Genomic DNA, 23090 nt, shown 5'->3' with positions numbered 1-23090 from the left:
ATTTAATGGAGGCCTGAGTCTCAGTAGTTTACCCTGAAGCAATACCCGGTTGCAGGAAGAACCACAAGCTGAGATTACCCAGCACCACCCAAGAACAGACCAGCATTCAAAGGAAATGCCTAACATTCCAACCGCTATAGATAAGATCACCTGTCAGCGCACCTCACCAGGACACCTAGACAAATGTCAGCCAATCATTTCTGAACCTCAGAAACCCCTCACCTCCACCTTTATTACTATAAAAACCCAACTCTAACTGAGCTAGGGGCTTTCTGTTTATTCTGAGTTTGCAAACCTGCATAAAAATAAAGACTCTTTGCTTTTACATATGGAACTTGGTCTCCTTGTTGGCTTTTGGTGGACTTCACGGATTTGGGCGTAACACACACCAGAACTGACCACAGCCCGTGTCTGTCATCCACCCCAGAGGTGCGATTGCTTGTATGTATATTAATGCCAAATTCACCACTCACCACTTAACCACTTGTCTGCAGCTGCCAATATGGCACTCCTCTGGTCCCTGTAGAAATCAATAGTTCTAGAAGACAAAGACAAGGCAGTGAGTTCAGAACCAGACACAGTGCTTTTCTGCTTTCACCGCAATGTTGACTGCTTCAAGAGAGCACTGTAGTGCTTTGACATGTGTCCTGAAAAACTTACAAAACTTCCTTCCCCTTTTGTTATCGAAAAGTTAAATTATAAAAATGAATAGAGCAAAATCCATTTCTCTATAAAATATGGAGTATAGATGCAGCAGAAATAGCAGGACGGACCTCTGTGTTCAGCTGGTGAAGGAAACACTTGAGATGGAAGGAAGCTGTACCGCAATGCTGAGTCACTGGTCAGGGAAGGGGACCCAGTTTCTGCCAGTCTCAGTGGCTCGGGAAGCACCACACTTACATCACAAAAGCAATTCACGACCAGTTCCCATGCCCTGTGCCCTTAGCTGATCATCAAATAAAATGTTTGTATGTGTGGGTTGATGTGGGATTCCCCTCTGTATGCTGAAAATATATTTTATCACCATTGGTTAATAAAGAAGCTGCTTTGGCCTATGGCAGGGCAGAATATAGAGAGGTGGGAAATCCAAGCAGAGATAAGAGGAGGAAAGAAGGTGGAGTCAGAGGGAGGCCATGTAGCTGCCCAAGAAACAAGGTAACAAACCACGAGCCTTGTGGTAAAATATCATAGAAGGGGGTCAAGATGTAAGGAGCTAGCTAGAAGAAGTCTTTCAGCTAAAACAGTGACCCCTAACCTGGACCACTGTGGTGTGGTGTGTTTGGGCAATAGTTCAGGCCAGACCTTGAACGCCACTGAGCAGACCTTCTATGTGAAAAGCAAGTAAAACAAAAAAAGACAGTGATTTTGGACACTGAAGAAAAAAGAATGAAGGGCATAGAGAGATGGCTCCATGACTAAGGATATTCGCTATTCTTGCAGAGGATCTGGGTAGGATTTCCAGCAATACGTAACAGCTTAAAGCCATCTCATAACTAGTTCACGACAGTGTGTAACTCTGGTTCCAGGGAATCCAGTGCCCTCTTCTGGCCTCCCAAGCACTGGGCATGTGGTACGTAACATATATACAAACGAACGTTCATACACACAAACCACAGTTAAATAAATCTTTAAAAGAGAAGGAAAAATAATAAACCAGTACATGGCATCATTTGCACTTTGTATTTGCACTTCCGTGCTCTTATTTTGCTCCCAGATATTTTAACGACCGATCCAATACCTGTCAATATGAGCCAGGAAGCCCTCTTCTCCCCATTGGTATAGAAGCTGTGATATCATGAGCTGAAAGAGAGAGAATGACCGTGATGTCATCATTCATTCTCAAATGAAACGAGGTTGTATTTTCTAAACACAGAAGACAACCTGTTACATGTAAACACACAGAAAGATGCAACAAGAAGCCTGGGTCAGATCTGTGGTTTCAATAAACTTCATTAAACCAGGACAGCAGTACTCAGGCTCAGCTATAAAATGCTCACTGTATAAGCACGTGGGGCTGAGGTCAGGCCCTAACACCTTTGCACAGAGCTGAGCACAATGGCGTGCACTTACGACCCCCTTGCTGGGGTTTGGGCAGGGTGATTGCTGAGGTCTGTTAGCTGCAGTGAGAGATCTTGTCTCAAAGGATACCTGATGCTGACCCCTGGCCTGGACCTGTCCGTTCACACACAAATGGCCACATACACACACAAAGCAAAAACAAAAAAGAAAGCAAAACCTCATTAAATCCAGAACTTCATCGTGTGCTAGGCTCTACTATAACTTATTAATAGATCTGTATATTTGAAACTTCATAAGGATTAAGGAAGGTTAGTTCTGTTTTGCTGACGAGGAAACTGAAGCACAAAACTGAATTTTCTTCATGTCAAACAACTGATCATAGTTTGGCTTCCAAGACAGATTTCAGCTCCGGATCCATGATGTTGATTGCTGGACTACCACACCTCTGCAAATTTGAAAACATATATAATACTCTCTTTCTTTCCTCTTGGGTTGTGTAAAGATCGAACCCAAGACCAAATCACTGTTAAGTGTATACTAAAACAAGTTATATCCTGAGTCCCCCAAACATATACAGCAGGTATATTCTATTATATATTGAGAGATTTTTCTACTTAAAGTGGAGGAGCTCTGAAAGTTATAATAATTTTTTGTTGATAAAATATAAAAATATGAGAAAAGCTCTTTGGTGAAATATCAGGATGTTTATAGGATGTACAATATAAAACAAGTGTCCTGTGAGATATAAACTTCTCGTTTTGAGGGCCAAAGATATGGTACAGTCAGTAGAGTGCTTGCCATGCAAGTAAAAGGAGCCGAGTCCAGATTCGCGAAAAGCCGGGCACAGCAGCTGGAACCTGCAATCCCAGCACTAGGGAGGTGGACACGGGTGGATCCCTGGGGCTTACTGGCCAGCCAGTCTAGCAAAAAGGTGAGCTCCAGCTGAGCTCCAAAGAATAATGTGGAGAGCAATGACGGAAGACATCTAGTGCCGACCTATGATCTGCGCACACGGTGCACACACATGTATGCTCACGCAATCCACATGTGAGCATTCACACGAACAAATGCAAGGCTGCACAAAAGAAAAGATCTCGTTCTCCAGACTAATAATTCCCAAATCCACTACTTTTTCGAAGCTAGAGAGGAAATTCCTATATGATCTCACTACTTAACTTTATTTTAATTAAAATGCTTTCTGATGATCAACTTTGGAAGCAGTTGAGGATTGCGCAGAAGACACCCTAAACAGGCTTATTTCTTCACATCATTATAAATCCCAACACAAGAAAGCCAAAGTTTGAATTACTTCATCAAATTTAGTTCCATAGGGTTTTTCCCCCCACAAGTATTGACTGACCTTTAGTGTTCTCCACAGACAGATGAGTCCGCCCTGGTTCATAAGGACTCTGGGAAGGCAGCGTCTGGCTTAAAGGATTTCTCATTTGCTGCTTAGATTAAACCCTTTTAGGTGCTGGTCTGCTCATTCCGTCTTAAAGATGGAGATTCAGCATTTGATTTTTCTTCCCTATCGGCTTAAATTAATCTTATTTGTCTACATCTGATTCTGATTAACCATAACAATAACAAGCACCACCACCACCCTAAGTTGCGCTTACCTGTGAGAGGGTACAGGGATGCAGTGATGAGACTTGTGTGTGCAAAACAATCCTCTCTATCAAGGTCTTGGGGCCAGTCATAAACCCTACTCTCAGCCTGTACAGAAAGAGAGAAGGCTTTATACCAATCCCACATCAGCGAGCAATGAGAATCATTTCGGTGATCTCACTAGGAAAAGAGTGATGACCTGGGGACAAATAGATCTTGATGACTTAAATATTCTAGTCAAAGTACTTAATTCTTACTTCCAAAACACTTAAATTTAAGTACATATTATAAAGCAATGTGAGTATCATTAAGAATTTAAACATAATATTTTAATACCAGTTTCCAAACAGTGCTCGATCACCTTCCTACAGCTTATACTACTAGCCAAGCATCTCTGAATACTGGAAATTATAATACTCATTGTAAAAATAATACTCAAGTAAAATAATCACATGCCTATTAATGAGTTTCAGTCTAGTGGAATACAAGCCTTCTAAATAAGAGGTTCTTGAACTAAAAGATTTGAGGTGAACTTCATGTTAGAGATGCAAGCCTTACCCAGAGGAGATGATCTTTGAGAAGGTGTCGGCTCTGATCACACGCCCATCCACATCCATGGAGAGAAAGGTTGGTACCCAGGGCTGAAAATAGGAAAAAAAACCACTGTTGGCACGCAAGCTCTGATGACTGCAAGGTTGCTTTGTAATGGAGCAGGCAAACAGCAATACCCTGGACACATACAGCAGCCATGTCTTACCTTATTCTAGGCCCTAAGATCTGCAATGTATGTGTTCTTATACTAGTGTCTGTCTGATCTCAGGGTTTCTCTGTGAAGTACACTCACAAAGGTTTCCTTATTGGCTCAAGATGTCATTACTATGGATTTGGAGGAACTTCCAAAAGGTCCTCTGTCTCCCCCCGGCATTGAAGTCTGAGGTTATTAGATTTAGGGGAAGGACTCAGGGGAAATGAGCTCAGATACAGTGGCTATCCTTGGAACTGACTAGAAAGACAGAATGCAGGTGGGAGGTTTAGTTAATGTTGCATACTGACACGGAAGGGGCTCTAGCCATTCTGAGCAGGGCAAACATGGCTCTGCCAGGCTGTTCTCTTCTCCCCATTCTCTCTGCCTTGCTAAAAACTTTTAGATTACATCCCTAAAGCTTGCCCCCAAGGTCTACTCCCTTATTTGGCTCCCCCGAGCCACCAAGCTGACTATCAAAGTCTGGCTATCAAAGTATTGAAGTTCAGCAATCAAAAGCTCCCTTTGGCTCTCTTAATTAATACACCCAATTAAAATTGAACATCTCATCCTAATACAGGGTTTCCCCTTTTACCTTATGGACTGCTGTTTGCCTATGAGCCATGTCTGTCTCCTCTCTATGAGAGACAGTCCTTTGTCCTGCCCACATCCTCCAGAGCAAACACCTCTTCTTCCTCTCCCTTGTTATCCCTTTCTCCCTCATTCTCTACTTCCTGTCTTTGTCTCTTACTCCCTGCCCTCTGTCTTTCTAGGACAAATACATCATCTTTGTTGCTTAGAACTTGGTCTCGGGGTGGGGTGGGGGGGCTCCTGAGCTGACTTTTCCCTAGAAATACTAAGATTTTCTTTGAATGTAGGGCCAAGTGAGAAAGGGGTTCATGGTCACACTCAGGGAGAGAGGGCACAGCAAACCATGCTCTGCAAAACTATGTAGCAAATAAGTTTTGTGTCTTCTCCGTAGGTGTAAAGGGAGGAACTGCATCCAATCAGAGGAAGGGATGGATGTCTGCAGTCCTGAGGACATGCAAGTCCTGGTTAGGCTCTGGAGCATGGACTACTATTACTGTCTGCTGGAAAACTGTTACCATCATGAAATGCAGACACACAGTGAGGATGACTTCAAGCACCCTTGATCCTCTAGATAAGGTTCAGATTAGCTGACAAGGGCGCAATTATGTGGCTGCAGTGCCTTCTTCTCCATCTATGGAGAACTTTGAGCACAGCCCTACTTTGCCTTCAGCTTGAATACCACCTCATTCTCCCTTAGCTATCAGTCTAATCAGCCACCATTACCAGACTGAAGGCGAAATACAAGATGAAACCTATGCTATGTCAGAGGTTAATATGAAATAGGATCTGGAGTTCTGCACCACCAGCCTACTTGGCTCTGCTTGTTTAAATGGATCTCTCAGAGAACTAGCTACTATTCCAAAGGCAGCTAATTTCTAGAATAAGCATTGATACAAAAAAGAAAACTGACAAAACTGGAAGATTGCAAAACCATAGAAAGCACACTAACTATTCATGTTCATTGACTCAAGTCAGGTTCACGGCCAATGCAGCTAATAACTTACCACAATGATCTTTCCTAAGTCTACATACCTTGTTGAACTGGAGAAAGTAGTATGGATCATCTTCTATTATGAGAAAATCATATTGTCTTGCAAGCTAAAAGGTTAAAACAATATATTTATTTCTTAAGAACTGTCTAAAATGAAAATTACTGGAATCACCATTCTTTGTTCTCACTCATCCGTTCATGATTTCATCTATTCAGTTCCTGTTATCCCAGACATTGAGGCTGGGGATAAGTGAGCTGCTAAAGGCACTTTTTCTCATGCAGGGCAAGATGTGCATAAGCCAGTTGGATAATGAATAAGGATTAAAGGAGGTCACAACTGAGGAAGAGTGATGGGACAGCATGCTGGCTAGTCTCAGGTCAACTTCACACAAGATAGAGCTATCCTAAAGGAGAGAACTTCAAGTGAGAAAACGCCTTCATAAGATACAGCTGCAAGGCATTTTCTTAGTGATTGATGAGGGAGGACGCAGCTCACTGTGGAGGGTTCCATCCCTAGACTGGTGGTTCTGGATTTCATAAGAAAGCAGGCTGAGCAAGTCATGAGGAGCAAGTCAGGAAGCAGCACCCGTTCATGGCTTCTGTGTCAGATCCTGTGTCTGGGCTCCTGCTCTGTTTGAGTTCCTGTCCTGACTCCCTTTGACGAAGAGCTGTGATATGGAGGTGTAAGCCAAACAAACCCTTCCCTCCCCAGGTTGTTTTGGTCATGGTGTAATTCCTAGCCATAGTCACCCTAAGAGAGAAGATTTCTCAGGTCAAACTTCTGGGGAGCTCTTCCGGACAAGGTCACAAAACTCAAGATGATCAATTAGTTATGAAAATATTGGGGAAGGAGGATTCTAGACTGAGGGATGAGTGAAAGGAGGGATCATGGGGTGAACAAAACGGGGGGATTAATAACAGAAAAGGAGAATATGGCTTTGGCATTTGGGGAGAAGCTAAGAGAGAAAGAGAGGGAAGGAGAGGGAGGGGAAAAAAGAGAGAACGGAGTAATGGCATCACACAGCTTTACAAACTTATAATGGAATTTTTTAACTTTTAGAATTTCGAAAGTCACAAGGCTGGCTCTTTGTTTACCATAACTCAGGGCCTAGGGCTGACTGATTGCCCTGCAAACAGAGACCAGTTAAACAGGAGGAACAGTGTGAGTGCTGATGTCATGCTGTCACACAGTGAGGAGGGACGGTGGCTTAGGAAGTGGAGCTAGGAGTAGTGGTGGAGAAAAAAGATCAACTTAGAAGAACTTGGTGGTGGGGTCCACAGGATGAATCGTATATAAGAAGGGAGAAGTGAGAACAGAAAGAGAGAAGTGAAGGGAATTGGTCATGGACACCCCCATGCTGGAGAGCACGGAAGGGTGGGTTGTACATGAGAGGTTTAGGGGAGGGGCTAGGGAAAAGCTGGGTTATTTGGGGTCAGGTTAAGTTTGAAATTACAATGACACACAGTTGGAGTTCAGGGTAGAGGTGGAGCTAAGCAAGGGGGACATCAACTTATGCAACATGAAATTTATAGTCATGGGACCGGATACTGCTATTAGGGAAACCTGTAGATAGCACAGCTCAGGAGAGAGCCTGGGAGATAAAACAGATTATAACTATCAAAGCAATGTCTCTAACCTTTATGCTGTTTAGGAGAAGACACTGGTTAGAATCTGGCTGTGATTCCACTGCACACAGTTAGGTTCCATGTAGATAAACAGTGCTTAACACTTATTTTTAGAGCAAGTTGTAGGGAAGGTTAGGGACTCAGGAACAGCAGAAGCCTTACAAAAGGCTTATCTTATTTTTTCAGATTTATGTACAGCTCTGTTCATGCTTGATATTAAAAAAAATAGCAAAAGTACAGGGCAGCATAGGCACCTACAGAGATTTTAGGAAGAAGAGTCCCCTATTGGTTTTTTAATTTTTTTTTTTTTTTGCCCAAAGTGATGATGAGTAGCAAAGAGACAGAACAAGTCTAAAATAGAGGGGAAACACAACCATCCAGTAATAAATAAAATAAGGGGGAAACACAAGCATCCAGTAATATAAACCAAATGTGTCCTCATCACAGGTGGTCAAGAACGCCACTTTTCTCGTATTAAAATACCAACTAAAAGAAAGGAAATTCAGAGACAAGAGCTGTGGCCATTTATTGTGTGTTAACTTGGTCGGAACCTTGGCATAGATGGAGGAGTCCCTTTTATTAGAAGGTATCTTGGAAACAAGAGGGCGATAGAAAAATCAGCACCCCCCTCCCCAAAGACAAAGAAGAAGCCTGACCACATACTTGCCACCTTCTCGGAAATACCTCATAGATTTCCTTCTTGCGGGCACTCGTCAACGAGTAGCCTGTAGGGTTGTTGCCATTTGGGACAGTATAAAGAAATTTTGGAGTCTTTTTCATGGGGTCCTTGGCATCTTCTGGTTTCCACCGGGAAAGTATTTTTCTGAGACCCTCTGGAATAATCCCATGCTCATCACTGGGGACGTTAATAATGTTGCCACCCAATGGTTTCATCTGTGGAGGACAAAAGAAAACCCAAGAATGCAGCAAGATTACAAAAAAAGTAGGCACCATTTTGTAAACGCATCAAGAACTGTGCCGTTCATGCCCGTAAGCATGTGAACTGTACTTAGCTCCGAGCTCCAGAGGTTTGAGCTGTATATTGTAATCCTATTGTTCCTCTGAGGTCAGCAACAGCTGCTGCCTATTCATTCCCACAGGAAGGCTCGCACTTCTTAGCCTCGCCTGTGTTAAGCTTGGTCATGTGTGTCTTACTCTGGTTCACAGAAGGTGAGCCGCCACTGTAAAACACCAGCTCTTGCTTGTCTATGTGTTTCCCCATTTGCTCCACGACTGGCAACATGCCAAACAGAAGGTGCTTCTGTGAGGTTGGAGCTTGGAAGGAAAGATGCCAGGGAGCAAGCTGCATAGCCTTGAGGGGGTGTGTGGTGGGAGAGAAATGCAGCTCGGAAGCTGGCAGCGCTCGACTTGCCTCTTCTGGCTGAATCATCTTATAAGAGAAGAGGACTGGTTTACCGCTACCCATGGGCAATTATGGGGGACACCACATGTGTGCCGCGGTGCTGTGACCAAGTGCATGAGCAGAAATATCTAAGGAAGGACAGGTAATTTTTATTTTTTAAAAAGATTTATTTATTATGTATACAGTGCAGGCCAGAAGAGGGCACCAAGTCTCATTACAGATGGCTGTGAGCCACCATGTGGTTGCTGGGAATTGAACTCAGGACCTTTGGAAGAGCAGGCAAAGCTCTTAACCACTGAGCCATCTCTCCAGTCCTGAAGGGCAAGTTTATATAGGCTCATGGTTTCAGGGATTTCCATCCATTGTGGCAGGGAGAGCATAGAGGAGCAGAACAGCCTCACATGGTGGTGGTTCAGAAAAGAGAGAGAGGTTGAAGAAAAGGGGTAGAGGTAGGGGCAGGGGTAGGGAGTATGGGTAGAGAGGGGAAGACCTATGGGAGGCAGAGAGAGACACAGAGAGAGAGACAGACAGAGACAGAGACAGAGAGAGAGACAGAGACAGAGAGAGAGACAGAGAGACAGAGAGAGAGTTAGTTCTCAGGCCAATCAGGCTGACAACCAACACTAGCCATTACATTCCTCTGGGCAGATTGGTAAGATTAATGGTTAGGAGGTTCTTACTATGAGTGGAAATAGTGTCCTTCACAGATGTGAGACCCACAGCCAGGCATTATGTGGAGAGAGAGAGAGAGTCTACATTGGAGGTCTCCATCAAATCCCTCCACTAGAGTTCAGAGAATCCTGTGAAAGATGAGGTGGAAAGACAGTAAGAGCCAGTGGGGGTGAACAGCAGAACACAGGCCTATGAATCAACTAAGCAAGGCACACTGAGCTTCCAGAGACTGAAGCAGCAAGCACAGGAACTCCATGGGTCTACACCAGTTCCTCTGAGTGTATAGTATAGCTATTAGGTCAGTATTTTTATGGGATTCCTGACTGGGAATGAGTGGGTCTCTGACTCTTGTGCATGCTCTTGGTACTCTTGTCTGCTAAGTTGCTGTGTCCAACTTTGATATCAAAGTTTTCGCATCATCTTATTATGTATTATTTTGTCCTGTTTGGTTACCTCTTAGAATTCTTTTCTTTTCTAATGGGAGACAGAAAGGGAGTGGATTGGGAGGGGAGATGGGGAGAAGCTGGGAAGAGGAGGAGGGGAGAAACCATAATCAAGATATATTGTATGAGAAAAGAATCTATTTTCAATGTTCAGTTTTACCACCCTAACAGTGTGGACAAGTAGATCTAAGTATTTTATATGATGAAGAGAATTCCCATGCTTCTAGGACAGGGAAAACTGCCACAGTTCCTAGAACCATTCGTCTTATCAAGGGACAGTTCTGAATTCTCTCCTGGTTCCAGCTGTACTTCCCTGCCTCCGATCCACTTTGTGAACACAGCCATCCTAAAGTGGGATTCCCCAAACCAACCTAATAGTCAGCGGTGAGACATATAATATCCCTATTCCTGCATGCTGCAGTCCTACTGTCTTAACACTGGAGAAGAGACTCCCAACTAGACCATACTGGTGCAGACTTATAGTAAGCTGACATGTAACATGGTTGACCTCAAACTCTTGGCGATGGAAAAGCACGTTTTTGTAAATTAAGTCACACTTGATATAAAATATTAAGAATTGGACACAGTTTTTATACAGTATAACTTTAGTACATACTCCTTAGTTCTTTAAAGAAGAAATAGGGCATGCTCAATGTGTTGCATACACCTTTTAGGAGCCTCTGGGTCACAGATGAAAATGTTAACTATAATTTATAGTGGACAGATATTTTGTCTGTTTATATCCTCATACTGCTGTGAATTCAAAGAAAAAAAAACAGCACACAATTCAATCTGGTTTGGAAATGAAAGTACTCGTTACAGAAATATTTCAAACACCAAAGTATATGGTAAGTCTACAGATAGGAAGGTAGCATCTCTCCTCGTGCAACACAGTATCTGAAGTCATTAAGTTCCAGGAAGTACAAATGGCTTCAGAGCACACTCACACACAACCACACCACCTTTGCCTGAAACTCAGCCACAGCTCAAGTTAACTTAATAATTAATAAATAATAAACCCCACATGCCCAGATCAAATTAAATAAAGTTAGTCAAAATAATTCCGTTTACTTAAACTTTCTTTCTAGACCTACCTCTCAGTCCCACTTTGTCTTCCCCATAACTCCTCTCCTGAATGTTTCAAAACATATCCAGGTGCTATAGATATAACTTGTTTCCTGTAACATAAATCAATCATTTCTGCTTGGTGCCAGGAACTGGAACATACTCTTTCCTCCACTCCTTTGTAGTTCATTGCTGCTAAGAGTGAATCACTAAAAATGTTCACGGGATTCCAGACAACTTCACTGAAACCAAAGACTCTTTAAAATCAATTTAGTACAGAGTGCACCTTTTAAATTTTGATCTACCTTCCTGTGTTGTCGTGTGTGTGCGTGGTTCCGTGCATGTATAGACCCAAGGTTGATGTTAGGCGAATCACCCTCTATCAGTGTTCAACCTTATTCATTACGCCGGGGTCTCTCAATCAAATCAGAATCCATAGCTAGTCTAGATAGCCAGTTTGCTCTGGGGATTCGCAGGCTCTGCCTTCTGAGTCTGGAATTACAGATAGATCTCGCTCCCACCAGAACTGACTTGGATTCTGGGCAACTGAACTCTTGTCTTCTCCTTGCATGAGCCAATATTCTAATCTATGAAACATCTCCCCAGCCCTCTAAACTGCTTTTTAAAAAACACAATTTTCTTTTTCTTTTTAAAACAGCAGCTTTGATCTTAGTGTTTTGATGTTAATGTGATTAATAGCATATCACGCACTCAGAATTCGGCTGTCACACAAAATCAAGCACCCTGTTAAACTGTAATGAAAGTGAACTTTACTGTGAGAAACAGATTAGGGACCAAATGACTGCAGAAGCTAATAAACCACACCAGTTTTAAACACATGACACTACTGAGCCTTGCTGCAAAGCTTAATAGAAGAACTTGTCTCTTAAGAAGGTCTTTGAGATGACAGGCGTTCCAAAGGGCTGAAGAGACTTTCTGTTTTGTAAAATATGTACTCACAGCATAAAGGGTTCCAGGAAACAAAGGTTCGTTTACAAGGATAGTGTCTCCGGGGTTGATGAGCATTTCAAATGCCTGACAAAAGAAGCAGGGGTTAGCTTGGATAGAACAGCTCCTGTTCTTAGAACATCTTTTCTTTTGTGCTCCCAGGATCTAGAGGGGAGTTAGAAATTTTTCCTTAAGGGTTAGGCAATAACTATTGTGTGAGCCATAGTGTTTCTGTCCTCCATAGGGAGAGAGCACCCGCAGGCAATGTGTAAGTAAGTGAGAGTATCTGAGTGCCAATAAAACTTTATTTGTCAACGTAGCTAATGGTCTGGGTTTTGCTGTCCAGCAGCTTGTTGCATTCTGTTGTAGGACACAATGAAAAAGAACACAACTTGTCTGGCTCCTAAAATTCATCTCCTTCTTTTATTGCTTTTTGGAAAACATGTTAGATGTTGATTATGAATCAGACCAGAGAAGAGTACTGGAGATAAAATCCTTGGCAAAATGGCCAGGTTCCTAACTCTCATGGATCCTGATCCTCTAGGAGAGCTAGACATAGACACTAATCAGATAATCATTTCAATAGAGGGGCCAAATCCGTGGCAAGTGCTGTTAGGATCAGGTGCCCAACATCATGGACATCTCATTGCGGGACTTTGGCATTCAGAGAACTTTGGTAAGACTTCGGTGAGGAAGTGATGTCCTAATATATATAGAGCTAGTATATATAGGGATAAGTGACAATTGATATCTTTTAATAAACCATAAACCAGGAGACTTCTGGGACTTAAAGTGAAATATAAAGAGGAGGGGAGAGAGAGAGAGAGAGAGAGAGAGAGAGAGAGAGAGAGAGAGAGAGAGAGAGAGAGAGAGAGAGAGAGAGAGAAAGAGAGACAGAGAGCGTTGATGTGGGCAAACAGCAACTACACCACGTAATCATTCAGGCCGTAGAAGGTGATTAAGAACTTTAGAAGGGAGAAGAGAATAGGATGAGCCACATTTTTCAGAAATGCAGTTTCGCAAGATTGTTCTGACTACAGTCTAAAATAGTACGAGAAGATGGGCAAACAGCTGGGAAGTTTGGAGGGCTGTTGGGAATTATTGATATGACCCTAGGGGTAGGCAGGTAGCCTCAGCTAGAGAGGTGGCAAGGCAGGGAAGGCCTGAGAGGTCTTTAAGGAATAAAAACCAATGGGGCACGCTTGTGGGCCGTGAGGGACTCAAGAGGAAGACTTTGAGATTTTTAGTGCCAATCGCTTAAATACAGGACCAAAGAGGCGCCTGTACCTGGTCGAGAGGAGTTGTTGAGTTTAGTTTTGTTTTTCCCGCCTCAAACATTCTGCTACAGTGTTAGGCAGACAATGGACAAATGCATTTGGAAAGTGCGTGGAAGTGGTGGGCATGCGCTTCATCACACGTGTGTGAACAAAGGCACCCAGACGCGGTACGCAGATACGCTCAAGGACTGAGGTGTGACTCCGGGGAATCAGAGCTAAGGCAAGGAGGGTAGCGGAGAGGAGGTTACACAAGTCTGACGGAGGAGAGTGCAGGCGGAGAGAGCTGCAGTGTCCCAAAAGGACGGAGTGCTTAGCAGTTAGGGGTGACAAGGTTTGGACTGTGTGAGGACCCCTGATGTCACTCACTGCAGACCACAGTTTGTGTCGGGTCTAACACAACTCGACTGTGCATGAGACACAGAACAACAACCCCTACCTACCTTCTGCTGTACCACCGTCTCTGCCTCAAGTCTTTCCTCCTGGCAGTTTAAAAGCCAATAAATATATCACAATAAAACAGAGGGCCATTTTCAACTGGGCCAGAGGACTTAACTTTTGTTCTCCAATCTGACCTGATGCTTCACTTATTTTTACCGTTCTGAACTTTTGACATCTGATAGAAAACATTCTCCTCCTAATGGACCTGGCCTTCACAAGGCATCCATCCTATCACCAAGCAGACCAGCCGAGTGACTGACAGGTGTCTTGACCACACAAAGAAGGAGGAGGCCTACAAGCACCAAGTGGATCAGCTGAAAGGCAGCTGCCCCTCCCCTTTGGCACTGATTACAGGATGGAGATTAGAAGTGGGGGAACTCTCAAGGGCTCACCCCAGCTGAGGAGCTAGCGGAGGTTGATGACTGCTGGGAAAGAAGATTGTCCTTCTGGTGTATTTGGCTGTTGGTTGGTTGCCCGCACGCCAGTGGATGGCTCTGCACCCATGCATGATGAGAGCATTAATTGGACTTAGCCAGTTATTAAGAAAAGAGGAGAATGTGAATTTGGAAAGAAGATGTGTTTGTGGGTTTAAGAGAATTAGAGGAAGGAAATATGGGGTGACTATGACCGTTTTTCATTGCGGTCATTTAGAAAATTCTCAAAGAATAAATTAAAAAATAAAATAGCTTTAAGAGACATAAAAAAATCTATTCTTAACCTAGCCTGATAGAATGAGGCTAATTTATTTAAAAACATATGACGGATTTAAATATAAGCATAGATCAGCTACTATGGAACACATGGAACAAAAATTAAACCAGATTCTTGCTGTGATCTCCATAATAAAGTCACTTATACTAACTTCCTTTTTTGATATGACTGGAGTTGTAACAGACAATAAAGAAAGGATTTTCTGTCTCTTTCCCCAGGGAAGGTCACAATGGGCTTTCTGAAGGAGGTCATTTCTTTGAGACAACTCCTAACTCTCAGTCCATAGAATCACAGATGTTTCTCCTCTGGCAAACATCTACACAGTAGCTAACTCTGTTTCTTCTTCTAAACACAAAAAGAACTGGTTGCTTGATTTCTCATATCTATTAATTAACCAAAAACCATTTGTACCTGACTTTTGTGGACTGTCCCCCTTGCCTTCACCCCTCCGATCCTCATCCTGTCTTTAACTTTGAATTTTCTGCATATTATCCCAGAGAAAAAGGCTTACACTTAGCCCACAAAATACGATCCACTTAAAGTGTGTGGGAGATGACCACATTTAGGAGTGTGCTTGATTCTTCACAAAACCTTCCTTCTCCTTCCATTCTTACCTTACAGAGGCCGTCCTGGCAGCCGGAGGTGATGCAGAGATCCATCTGTCCTTGATTGGATGGGTAGTGGACAGTGGGAGGATTATGCAATTTTATTTGCAACTCTTTTACCCAGGACAGAAGTTCTGGAATTCTAAGGCATACAATGCATTTTAAAATTTGTGGTCATAATAATCATACAACTAGTAGGCAGAGAAGAAATAGTGACTTAATATCAAACTCATTATACATTCAATTTAAAAATCCCTCAAACGCCTTTCAGCAGTTTCAATATTCTCATTTAAAAAATGGTACAAGAGCACGAGACATTAAGCGATTCACATAAATTCAATCAGCCAGAAATTCACATAAAGCCAGCCGTTTACTCCATGAATCAAGCTTGATTCTACATTCTACTTATATCGAAGCCTGTTCCCCCAGGACATTCATTACAGAGTAGAGTCTTTGGGACTCTAGGAAGATTCCTGTACGCTATCTAGATGTTTGCCCAATTCATGTTCGCATTAATTGCACGATTTCAACAAACTCTTCAAACACAGGATTTTTTGTTTGCTCTGAGTGTGTATATAGCCCAGGCTGGCTTTGAGATGATGCATATTCCACTCTACATGTAATAAAATATTACATAAAGAATTAATAAATTAACCTTTATCATTGGGAGAAGACCAGCTAAAAGAAGTCTTAAGGCATAGGGTTCAGTTTGCTTTCTGGCACTTAGATATTTGAACTTATGGAAGCCATGCATTTGTGTTTAAAAGGAGACATCATAATGCCTGCCAGAAAACCAGGTAAGCTGTCCGCAGACCTCTTCCGCTCTCTCTGTTCCCTTCCACCAGACTCAATGCTTCAGTCTCTTCCCTAGTTCTGAAGCAGATCACCAGCTGCAGCCTCTTTTCCCCTCAGCCTACGTCTTCTGTGGGCCTCACAGACTATTTATTGACCACCCTTTCTGCACTCATCACTGCATTCCAGCTTCCAGCACCGGCAGCCATCATAGTTTTTGAAAATCCATAGAGGAAGAAGAAACCAAGAAACGAAACATCCACCCAACAAAGACAAACCCAGAAATCTGCACCTAGGGCTATAAGCATCCCAAACCCAGATGCCTAGATGGTGTAGGAGGTCCTTCTTTCTGTGTGTTGCTTGTATTGGTTAATGAATAAAGAAAACTGCTTTGGTCTGATAGGGCAGAACTTAGGTAGGCAGAGAAGACACAACTGAATTCTGGGAGGAAGAAAGCAGGGTCGGAGAGATGCCATAGATCCACCAGAGTCAGACGCTGGGAATTTTTACCTGATAAGCCACTGGTGATACACAGATTCATAGAAATGGGTTAAATTAAGATGTAAGAATTAGCCAATAAGAAGTTAGAGCTAATGAGCCAAGCAGTGGTTTTTATTAATAGAATTTCTGTGTGGTTATTTTGAGGCTAAGCTAGCCGGGTGGCCCGGCTCTCCTGCTACAACACCTAGACATTAGCATAAGAACACAATCCATAACTCGGGCAATATGTCTCCACCAGCTATCCTACCACAGCAAGCAATGTTCATCACAGCTGAAGCATAAGAAAAAGACCTTAAAACCAACTATATGAAGATGCTAGGGTTCCTGAAGGAGGAAATGAACAAATCCCTTAAAGCATTTCAAGAAAAAACAAACAAACACTAGGAGGAAAGGAATAAAACTGTTTAAGACCCAAAAAACGAAATAGAAGCAACAAAACAAAAAAAAAACAAAAAAACAAAAAAAACAAACCAGAAAAACTATAAAAACCTAGCACAAACTGAGGGAAATCCAGAATGAAAAATTGAAGAATTAGAACATGAACTACAGAGGCAAGCTTCACTAACAGAATGCAAAAGATGGGAGAGAGAATCTCAGGCATTGAAGATATGATTGAAAAAAATGTACACATTGGTCAAAAATGTTAAATCTGAAAAAAAAATCCCAACATAAAACATCCAGAAAATCAGAGATACTACGAAAAAACCAAACCTGGTTGGATGTTGGTGGTGTACCCTTTTAATCCCAATACCTGGGAGGCACAAGCAGGTGGGTCTCTGAGTTCTAGGCCAGTCTGGTCCACAGAGCTAGATGTAGGACAGCCAGAACTATTCAAAGACATCTTGTCTAGAAAAATCACTCCCCCAAAGAAGAATGGAAGAAAGAGAGAGAGAGAGAGAGAGAGAGAGAGAGAACCAAAACTAGGAATACCAGGAATAAAGTAAGGAGAAAAACCCAGCTCAAAGGCCCAGAAAATACTTTTTCACAAAATCCTAGAAAAAAAAAATTTAACCTAATGAAAGTGATGCCTATAAAGGTTCAAAACACCAAATAGATTGGACCGGAATAGAAAATCCCCCTGCCATATAGTAATCAAAACAATAAAGATAAAGAACAAAGAAACAATATTAAAAGCTGCAAGGGAAAAAGACCAAGAAATGCACAAAAGACATCTTTTAGAATTACACCCAACTTCTCAATGGAGACTAAAAGTCAGAAAGGTCTGGACAGATGAACAACAGAACCTGAGAGACCACAGAGGCCAGCCAGACTAATATACTTAGCAAAACTTTCAATAACCAAAGAAAGGAAAAGTAAGATATTCCATGATAAAGTCAAATTTAAACAATAGCTATCTACAAATCCAGCCCTTATAGAAAGTTCTAGAAGGAAAACTTCATCCTAAGGAGGTTAACTATACCCATGAAAACACAGGAAACAAATAATCTCACACCAGCAAAACCAAAAGAAGGGAAACACACACAGATACACACACCATCTCCTCCTCCTCCACCACCACCACCACCATCACCATCAATAAAAGCATCAAGAAAAACAACCCCACAGAAATCAACAATAATTGGTCTTTGCTATCTCTCAATATCAGTGGTCTCAACTGCCCAATAAAAAGACACAGACTAACAGCATGGATTTGAAAACTTTCTGAACAGGCACTAAAATCAACAATGAAATTCAATCAAGAAACTGAAAAGCTTCTGTAAGGCAAAGGATACCGTCAATTGGCTAAAGTGGCAGCCAACAGAATGGGAAAAGATTTTTACCAACTCCACATCCAATAGAGGACTAATATCCAAAGTATATAAGTAACTGAAGAAACTAGATATCAAAAACCCAAATAATACAATTAAAAATGAGGACTTCATCAAATCCCTCCCACAAGAGCTCAGGAAATCCAGCGGAAAGGAGGTGGAAAGATTGGAAGAGTCAGAGGAGAGGGAGGACATCAAGAGAACAGGGCCCTCTGAATCAACCAAACAAGGCGCATATGAGCTCACAGAGACTGAAGCAGCAAGCAGGACCTGCGTGGGTCTGCACCAGGCCCTCTGCCTACACATTACAGCCATTAGCTTAGAATTTTTTATGGGACTTCTGATTATGAGAACAAACTGGTCTCTGACTCTTGTGCCTGCTCTTGGGACACTTCCTTTTGAATTGCTGTGTCCAAACATAGATATGAAAGTTTTTTGACTCATCTTATACATTTTATTTTGTTGTGTTTGGTTATTATTATTGCTTAGAATCCATTGTTTTATCAATCAGACAGAAATGGAGTGGACTAGGAAGGGAGGGGATGTGGGGAGGAACCGGGAGGAGTGGATGGAGGGGAAACTATAAGCAGGATATGTTATATGAGAAAGTAATCTATTTTCAATACAAAAAAAAATAAAATTCTCATTTGATTCTTAAAAAAAAAGAAGAAACATCATTATTGCCCAAGGACTGTTTTATCCATTTTCTCTCTTTTCCCACTACACTGCTTCATCTAGCGTTCTTTTTAGTATCATACTCAGATCAAATAGTACTTTCTTCTAGATTTTTCTTTCTCTGGCTTTCCCAGTCATTTAAAGTTGAAAACCAGTCACTGGGAAGTGGGAAGCATTTAGTACTGATTTTGCTTTTTACCATTTGAAAATTTCTTCTCCAAATTGTCCGAGTCATTGTGCTCGTCATTAACAAAAGGACTAGGTCACTTTAGCAGGGGGATATGGAACGGAGCCAGTAGAATTTATCATCTATTATTGACAGCTTACCCATAGCTTGGAGAGTACTGGAGGGCTCTTCTGATTGTCTCTTCTTCAAATCGGATGGTGTTTCCGCTTTCCACAGTGAAACTAGCCTCCTTAAAGGGGAACATTTTGGGGTTCGGAGATCCAGGAGCCAGAGAGATCAAGGTTTTCGGGGCCTTGCTCATTATATCAACTATGATAAACACAAAAGAGAAGAAAATATGTCTACCGAAGCATATATAAACAGACAATTCCGTATGAGTTATAGTCGACGATCGTGCTTTACAACATCTCGCGATAGAACGTGCCGTGGCCTTAATGTGGATGTCTCTGACCAGTTCCTGAATTAGAATCTAGTACTCGATATGACATGTTAAAGAGGGGTTTAGATCACGGTAGCCCTGACCTCAGAAACGGAATTGGTGTTCTTACGAAAGAGGCCAAGCTGCAGCAAGAAGCATCACCAAGAGGTATTTCCCTCTTTGGGTACCTGATGTGGGGGACTTCCCAGCCTCCAGGACTGAGAGAAGAGCATTCTTGCTATTTATTAAAACACCTACTCACGCTACTCTGCTACTCTGCCATAGTGGCCACTGTGCAGAGACCGAATGCTAGTCTAAAATAAACACAAAATTACTTTTTCTCGGCTTCCACACTTTGTGGAGGAATAGAAGCATGGGGACGGTCAGGAAAACAGGAGAGAGTTCTGGAATCAAGCAAAGGGACACAGCAGCAGAAGGCCTTTCTCCGCTTATCCCAATACCCAGCTGTGTGCTTCCCAGCTCCACCTCTAACTCCCATTTCCCAGGCCCCTCACTCCACACCCGTGCACCTCTGTCTTCCCTGCAGAGGTGTCCTCTGCAGAGATGTGCCCCAGGGCAAACAGCTGAGCTTGTCCTTTTGGTTCAGCGTCTCCAACACCCCAGCGAAAGTACTCACTGCCTTTGCCTCGCCTCAGCCCAAGTTCTTAGTGAACATCGTTATCTATTCCTCCTTCAAGATCACAGATTGTCTTCAGCCTTGAATGAATGAGTGCAACCTAGCGGTGACCACCACAACAGTGCACCGTGCAAAAGAAAACACTCTTGGAGACAAGGGGAGGCGCTGCCTATGTTTTTCACCTGTGGCTCTGATGGGAGAAGGCTTTCTGGCAATGCTGGTTGCCGTGAGGAACCGTGAGTAATTCATGTCTGTTGGTCGCGTGGCGCAGGATTCGGGGGGAGGAAAAAAACGGTTGCTTAGAACGACTTCCCAGCTCACCGGGGAAGCACAGTTAGCTGGCCCTGCGGAATGCTGCAGAACGCTACCCAACCTGCCCGGCTGCCGGCTGTCTTCGGTGTCTGCTCTTTAAATAGGCCTGGGCCAGGAGACAGCAGGGACAAAGTCCGTCTGCAGAGGGGATGGGCACCACGACCGACGCCGGAAGATTGCAGTAGGCCATGCCCTCTCCCGCCCCGCGCACTGGCCTATGGCAGCCAACCGCAGGGCGTGGCCCTAAAGCAGTCCACCGGCCAAAATGGGCGTGTAGGGGCGAGAAAGGCCAGACACCGCAGTGTTGCACGGTCGCAACCGGGATTAGTGTCCGAATCCATACAAAGGCAGCATTGACTTTTGACCTTGCAAGCTCAGAGTCTTGCAACACAGAATCGCCTTTGAGTAAGGTTTTGTCGGTTTTGTCCTGCCTGATCTTTGAAATGAGCCCCTGGAACCAGACCTGATCTCAGGATCCTGGTCTTTCCGTGTCCTCTGGTGGTGGCTTTGTGCCACTGCAGCCGGTGCTGTAAGAGGCGCTCAGCCTGGTAGCTCAGTACCAAAGGTGAGCGAAATTCTTATTTCTTTAATAAAACTCTTGGCATTCTCTGACAGAACTTCAAGGGTACTCAGATTAATTCCACTATTTTCTCCAATGTATGAATCATGTAGAATGAGCGGGAAGAGTTGAACCCCAAATTCGAAGATGCATTCTGAAGTCTCAGTGTTTAAGAACCACATTTGAGACTGGAGATACAGAATAGTGGTAGAGAACTTGCCAGGCATGTACAAAGTTCTGGGTTCCGTTCTCAGCACCACAAAGCACAGCAAAACAAAATCAAGAAACACAACTGCGTTTGGATACTTGTTTCTCATTTATCTAATTTGCATACTTTGAGGCTAAGTTGTTGAGATAGTTTTGGCTGGTGAGATGAAAAATGGGTCTATTTATGAACAAAGGATAATAAACAAAGGTGTAATCAGAGACTACTCAGACCCAAATAATCACACAGAAACTATATTAATTGCAACACTATTTGGCCAATGGCTTAGGCAGCTTTCTAACTAGCTCTTATATCTTAAATTAACCCATTTCTATTAATCTATGTATCACCATGAGGCTGTGGCCTACCAGTAAGATTCCAGTGTCTTTCTCCATCAGCTACATGGCGTCTCTCTGACTCTGCAATCAGTTTTGTTTTTCTACCTAGTCTATTCTGCCTTGCCATAGTCCAAAGCAGATTCTTCATTAGCCAATGGTAATAAAACATATTCACAGCATATAGAGGGGAATCAGACATCATTTCCCCTTTTTTCTGTTTGAATAAAAAAGAAGGTTTTAACGTTACCATAATAAAATTACATATAACAAAACAGGTATCAAATAAGAATTGCAGTTACAGTATTTATGAGTCTAAAGTTTCATATTTAGTTCATCTTTTTCTATATAACTTAGGAAAACTATAACTATCTGCCTTCAGTTCCAACAATGACCTCCAGAAATACATATTACCTAAGTTAACAGGAAGTGCATTATAAGCAACTTCCAAAACTTTAGAATTGACGGAGACATCTCACTGCCTGGACAGTCACCCAAAGATCTTCTGTACTGTTGGGGCATCCATATTCAGCCTACAGGCCTATAGTATCCAGTAGACTTTTCTATGAAGCAGGAAATTTGAAAGGCTCTTCTGCCTATATTGGCAGTATGTGAGTCACTTTCTTCTGTGTTCTGCAGAATATCTGGCAGACTTTTTTCATGAAACAGGAACCCTAATGGACCATCCCATCTTTTGGAAAGTTCAGCAGTCACTTTTCTTTTGGTCCTGCATGTTCAGTTCATGCAGCATACAGCCAGGCAATACAGGCAAGAGCAGTTTCTTGCTCAAATGGCTAGCAAACTCCATAAGGAGCCTCTTTGAGGTCCATCATCCTCTTGTAGCAATTGGTGCTGCCAAAAGCAGACATGTCTCATTGTCAAGAAAAGTCTTTTAAATGCCATATTTTGTAGGTTTTTGAAGTGTTGAAGATTACCTATCTAACTGAAGTATATTTCCATATATCTAGAAAACCTAGCATGACTATAAGCTTGACTATTAGAAATGACTATAATCTGTAATTTTCAATTATATATTACATTTTTAAATGAGCTGTATAAACATAATACCTTAGACAAGAGTAGAAACATATGTATAACAAAATTGACCTTACATTTGTATCAATAAGCCAAAATTCATACCAATGCAAAGTATTTATCTTTATTTCATATCCCTCTTATTTATTTATTTGTTTATTTATTCATTTATTTACTTAGTTATTTTTTAGAAATTGACTATGATCATTAAACACTTATGACCCTTTTCAATGAAAACAAACATTTATAGACAATCATTTTGGGAATTTGGGTGTTGTTTTCTCCAAACTGCTTCCTGCTGTTTATTGGACATAGTATTTTTTTTTTCATTTCCTAGATTTGCTTGCCTTCCTGATTTTTATTTTTTATATTGAGAAAAAATATTTCCGCCTCCTCCCAGCCTCCCACTCCTCCCACCCTCCCCCCACTCCTCTCCCCCTCCCTCTCAAGTCTGAAGAGCAGTCAGGGTTCCCAAAAGTCCAAAGTCCTCCCCCCTCCATCCTGGTCTAGGAAGGTGAACATCCAAACTGGCTAGGCCCCCACAAAGCCAGATCAAGAAGTAGGAT

The 23090-nt window shown here is 42.5% G+C and overlaps 1 protein-coding gene across 1 annotated transcript in view; it reads right to left on the bottom strand.

Moving 5' to 3' along the window:
* Aadat (aminoadipate aminotransferase) overlaps window positions 1–20758 on the bottom strand; it is a 25865-nt gene extending 5107 nt beyond the window's left edge. Inside the window, exons 1-10 of the mRNA XM_005368094.3 lie at window positions 20261–20758; window positions 19164–19332; window positions 15109–15241; window positions 12081–12155; window positions 8262–8471; window positions 5993–6058; window positions 4186–4268; window positions 3639–3735; window positions 1739–1800; window positions 474–538 (exon numbers count right to left, since the gene is read on the bottom strand). Of these exons, the coding sequence (XP_005368151.1) occupies window positions 474–538; window positions 1739–1800; window positions 3639–3735; window positions 4186–4268; window positions 5993–6058; window positions 8262–8471; window positions 12081–12155; window positions 15109–15241; window positions 19164–19332; window positions 20261–20327 (1027 nt within the window). The 5' untranslated portion in view covers window positions 20328–20758. The remainder of the gene's footprint in view (window positions 1–473; window positions 539–1738; window positions 1801–3638; window positions 3736–4185; window positions 4269–5992; window positions 6059–8261; window positions 8472–12080; window positions 12156–15108; window positions 15242–19163; window positions 19333–20260) is intronic.
* Window positions 20759–23090: the final 2332 nt, after the last annotated feature.

The sequence above is a fragment of the Microtus ochrogaster genome, unplaced genomic scaffold (assembly GCF_000317375.1).
Source record: "Microtus ochrogaster isolate Prairie Vole_2 unplaced genomic scaffold, MicOch1.0 UNK28, whole genome shotgun sequence".
NCBI lineage: Eukaryota > Metazoa > Chordata > Mammalia > Rodentia > Cricetidae > Microtus > Microtus ochrogaster.
Note: the sequence above shows the minus strand (reverse complement) of the source record. Positions and strands in the feature narration are given on the sequence as shown.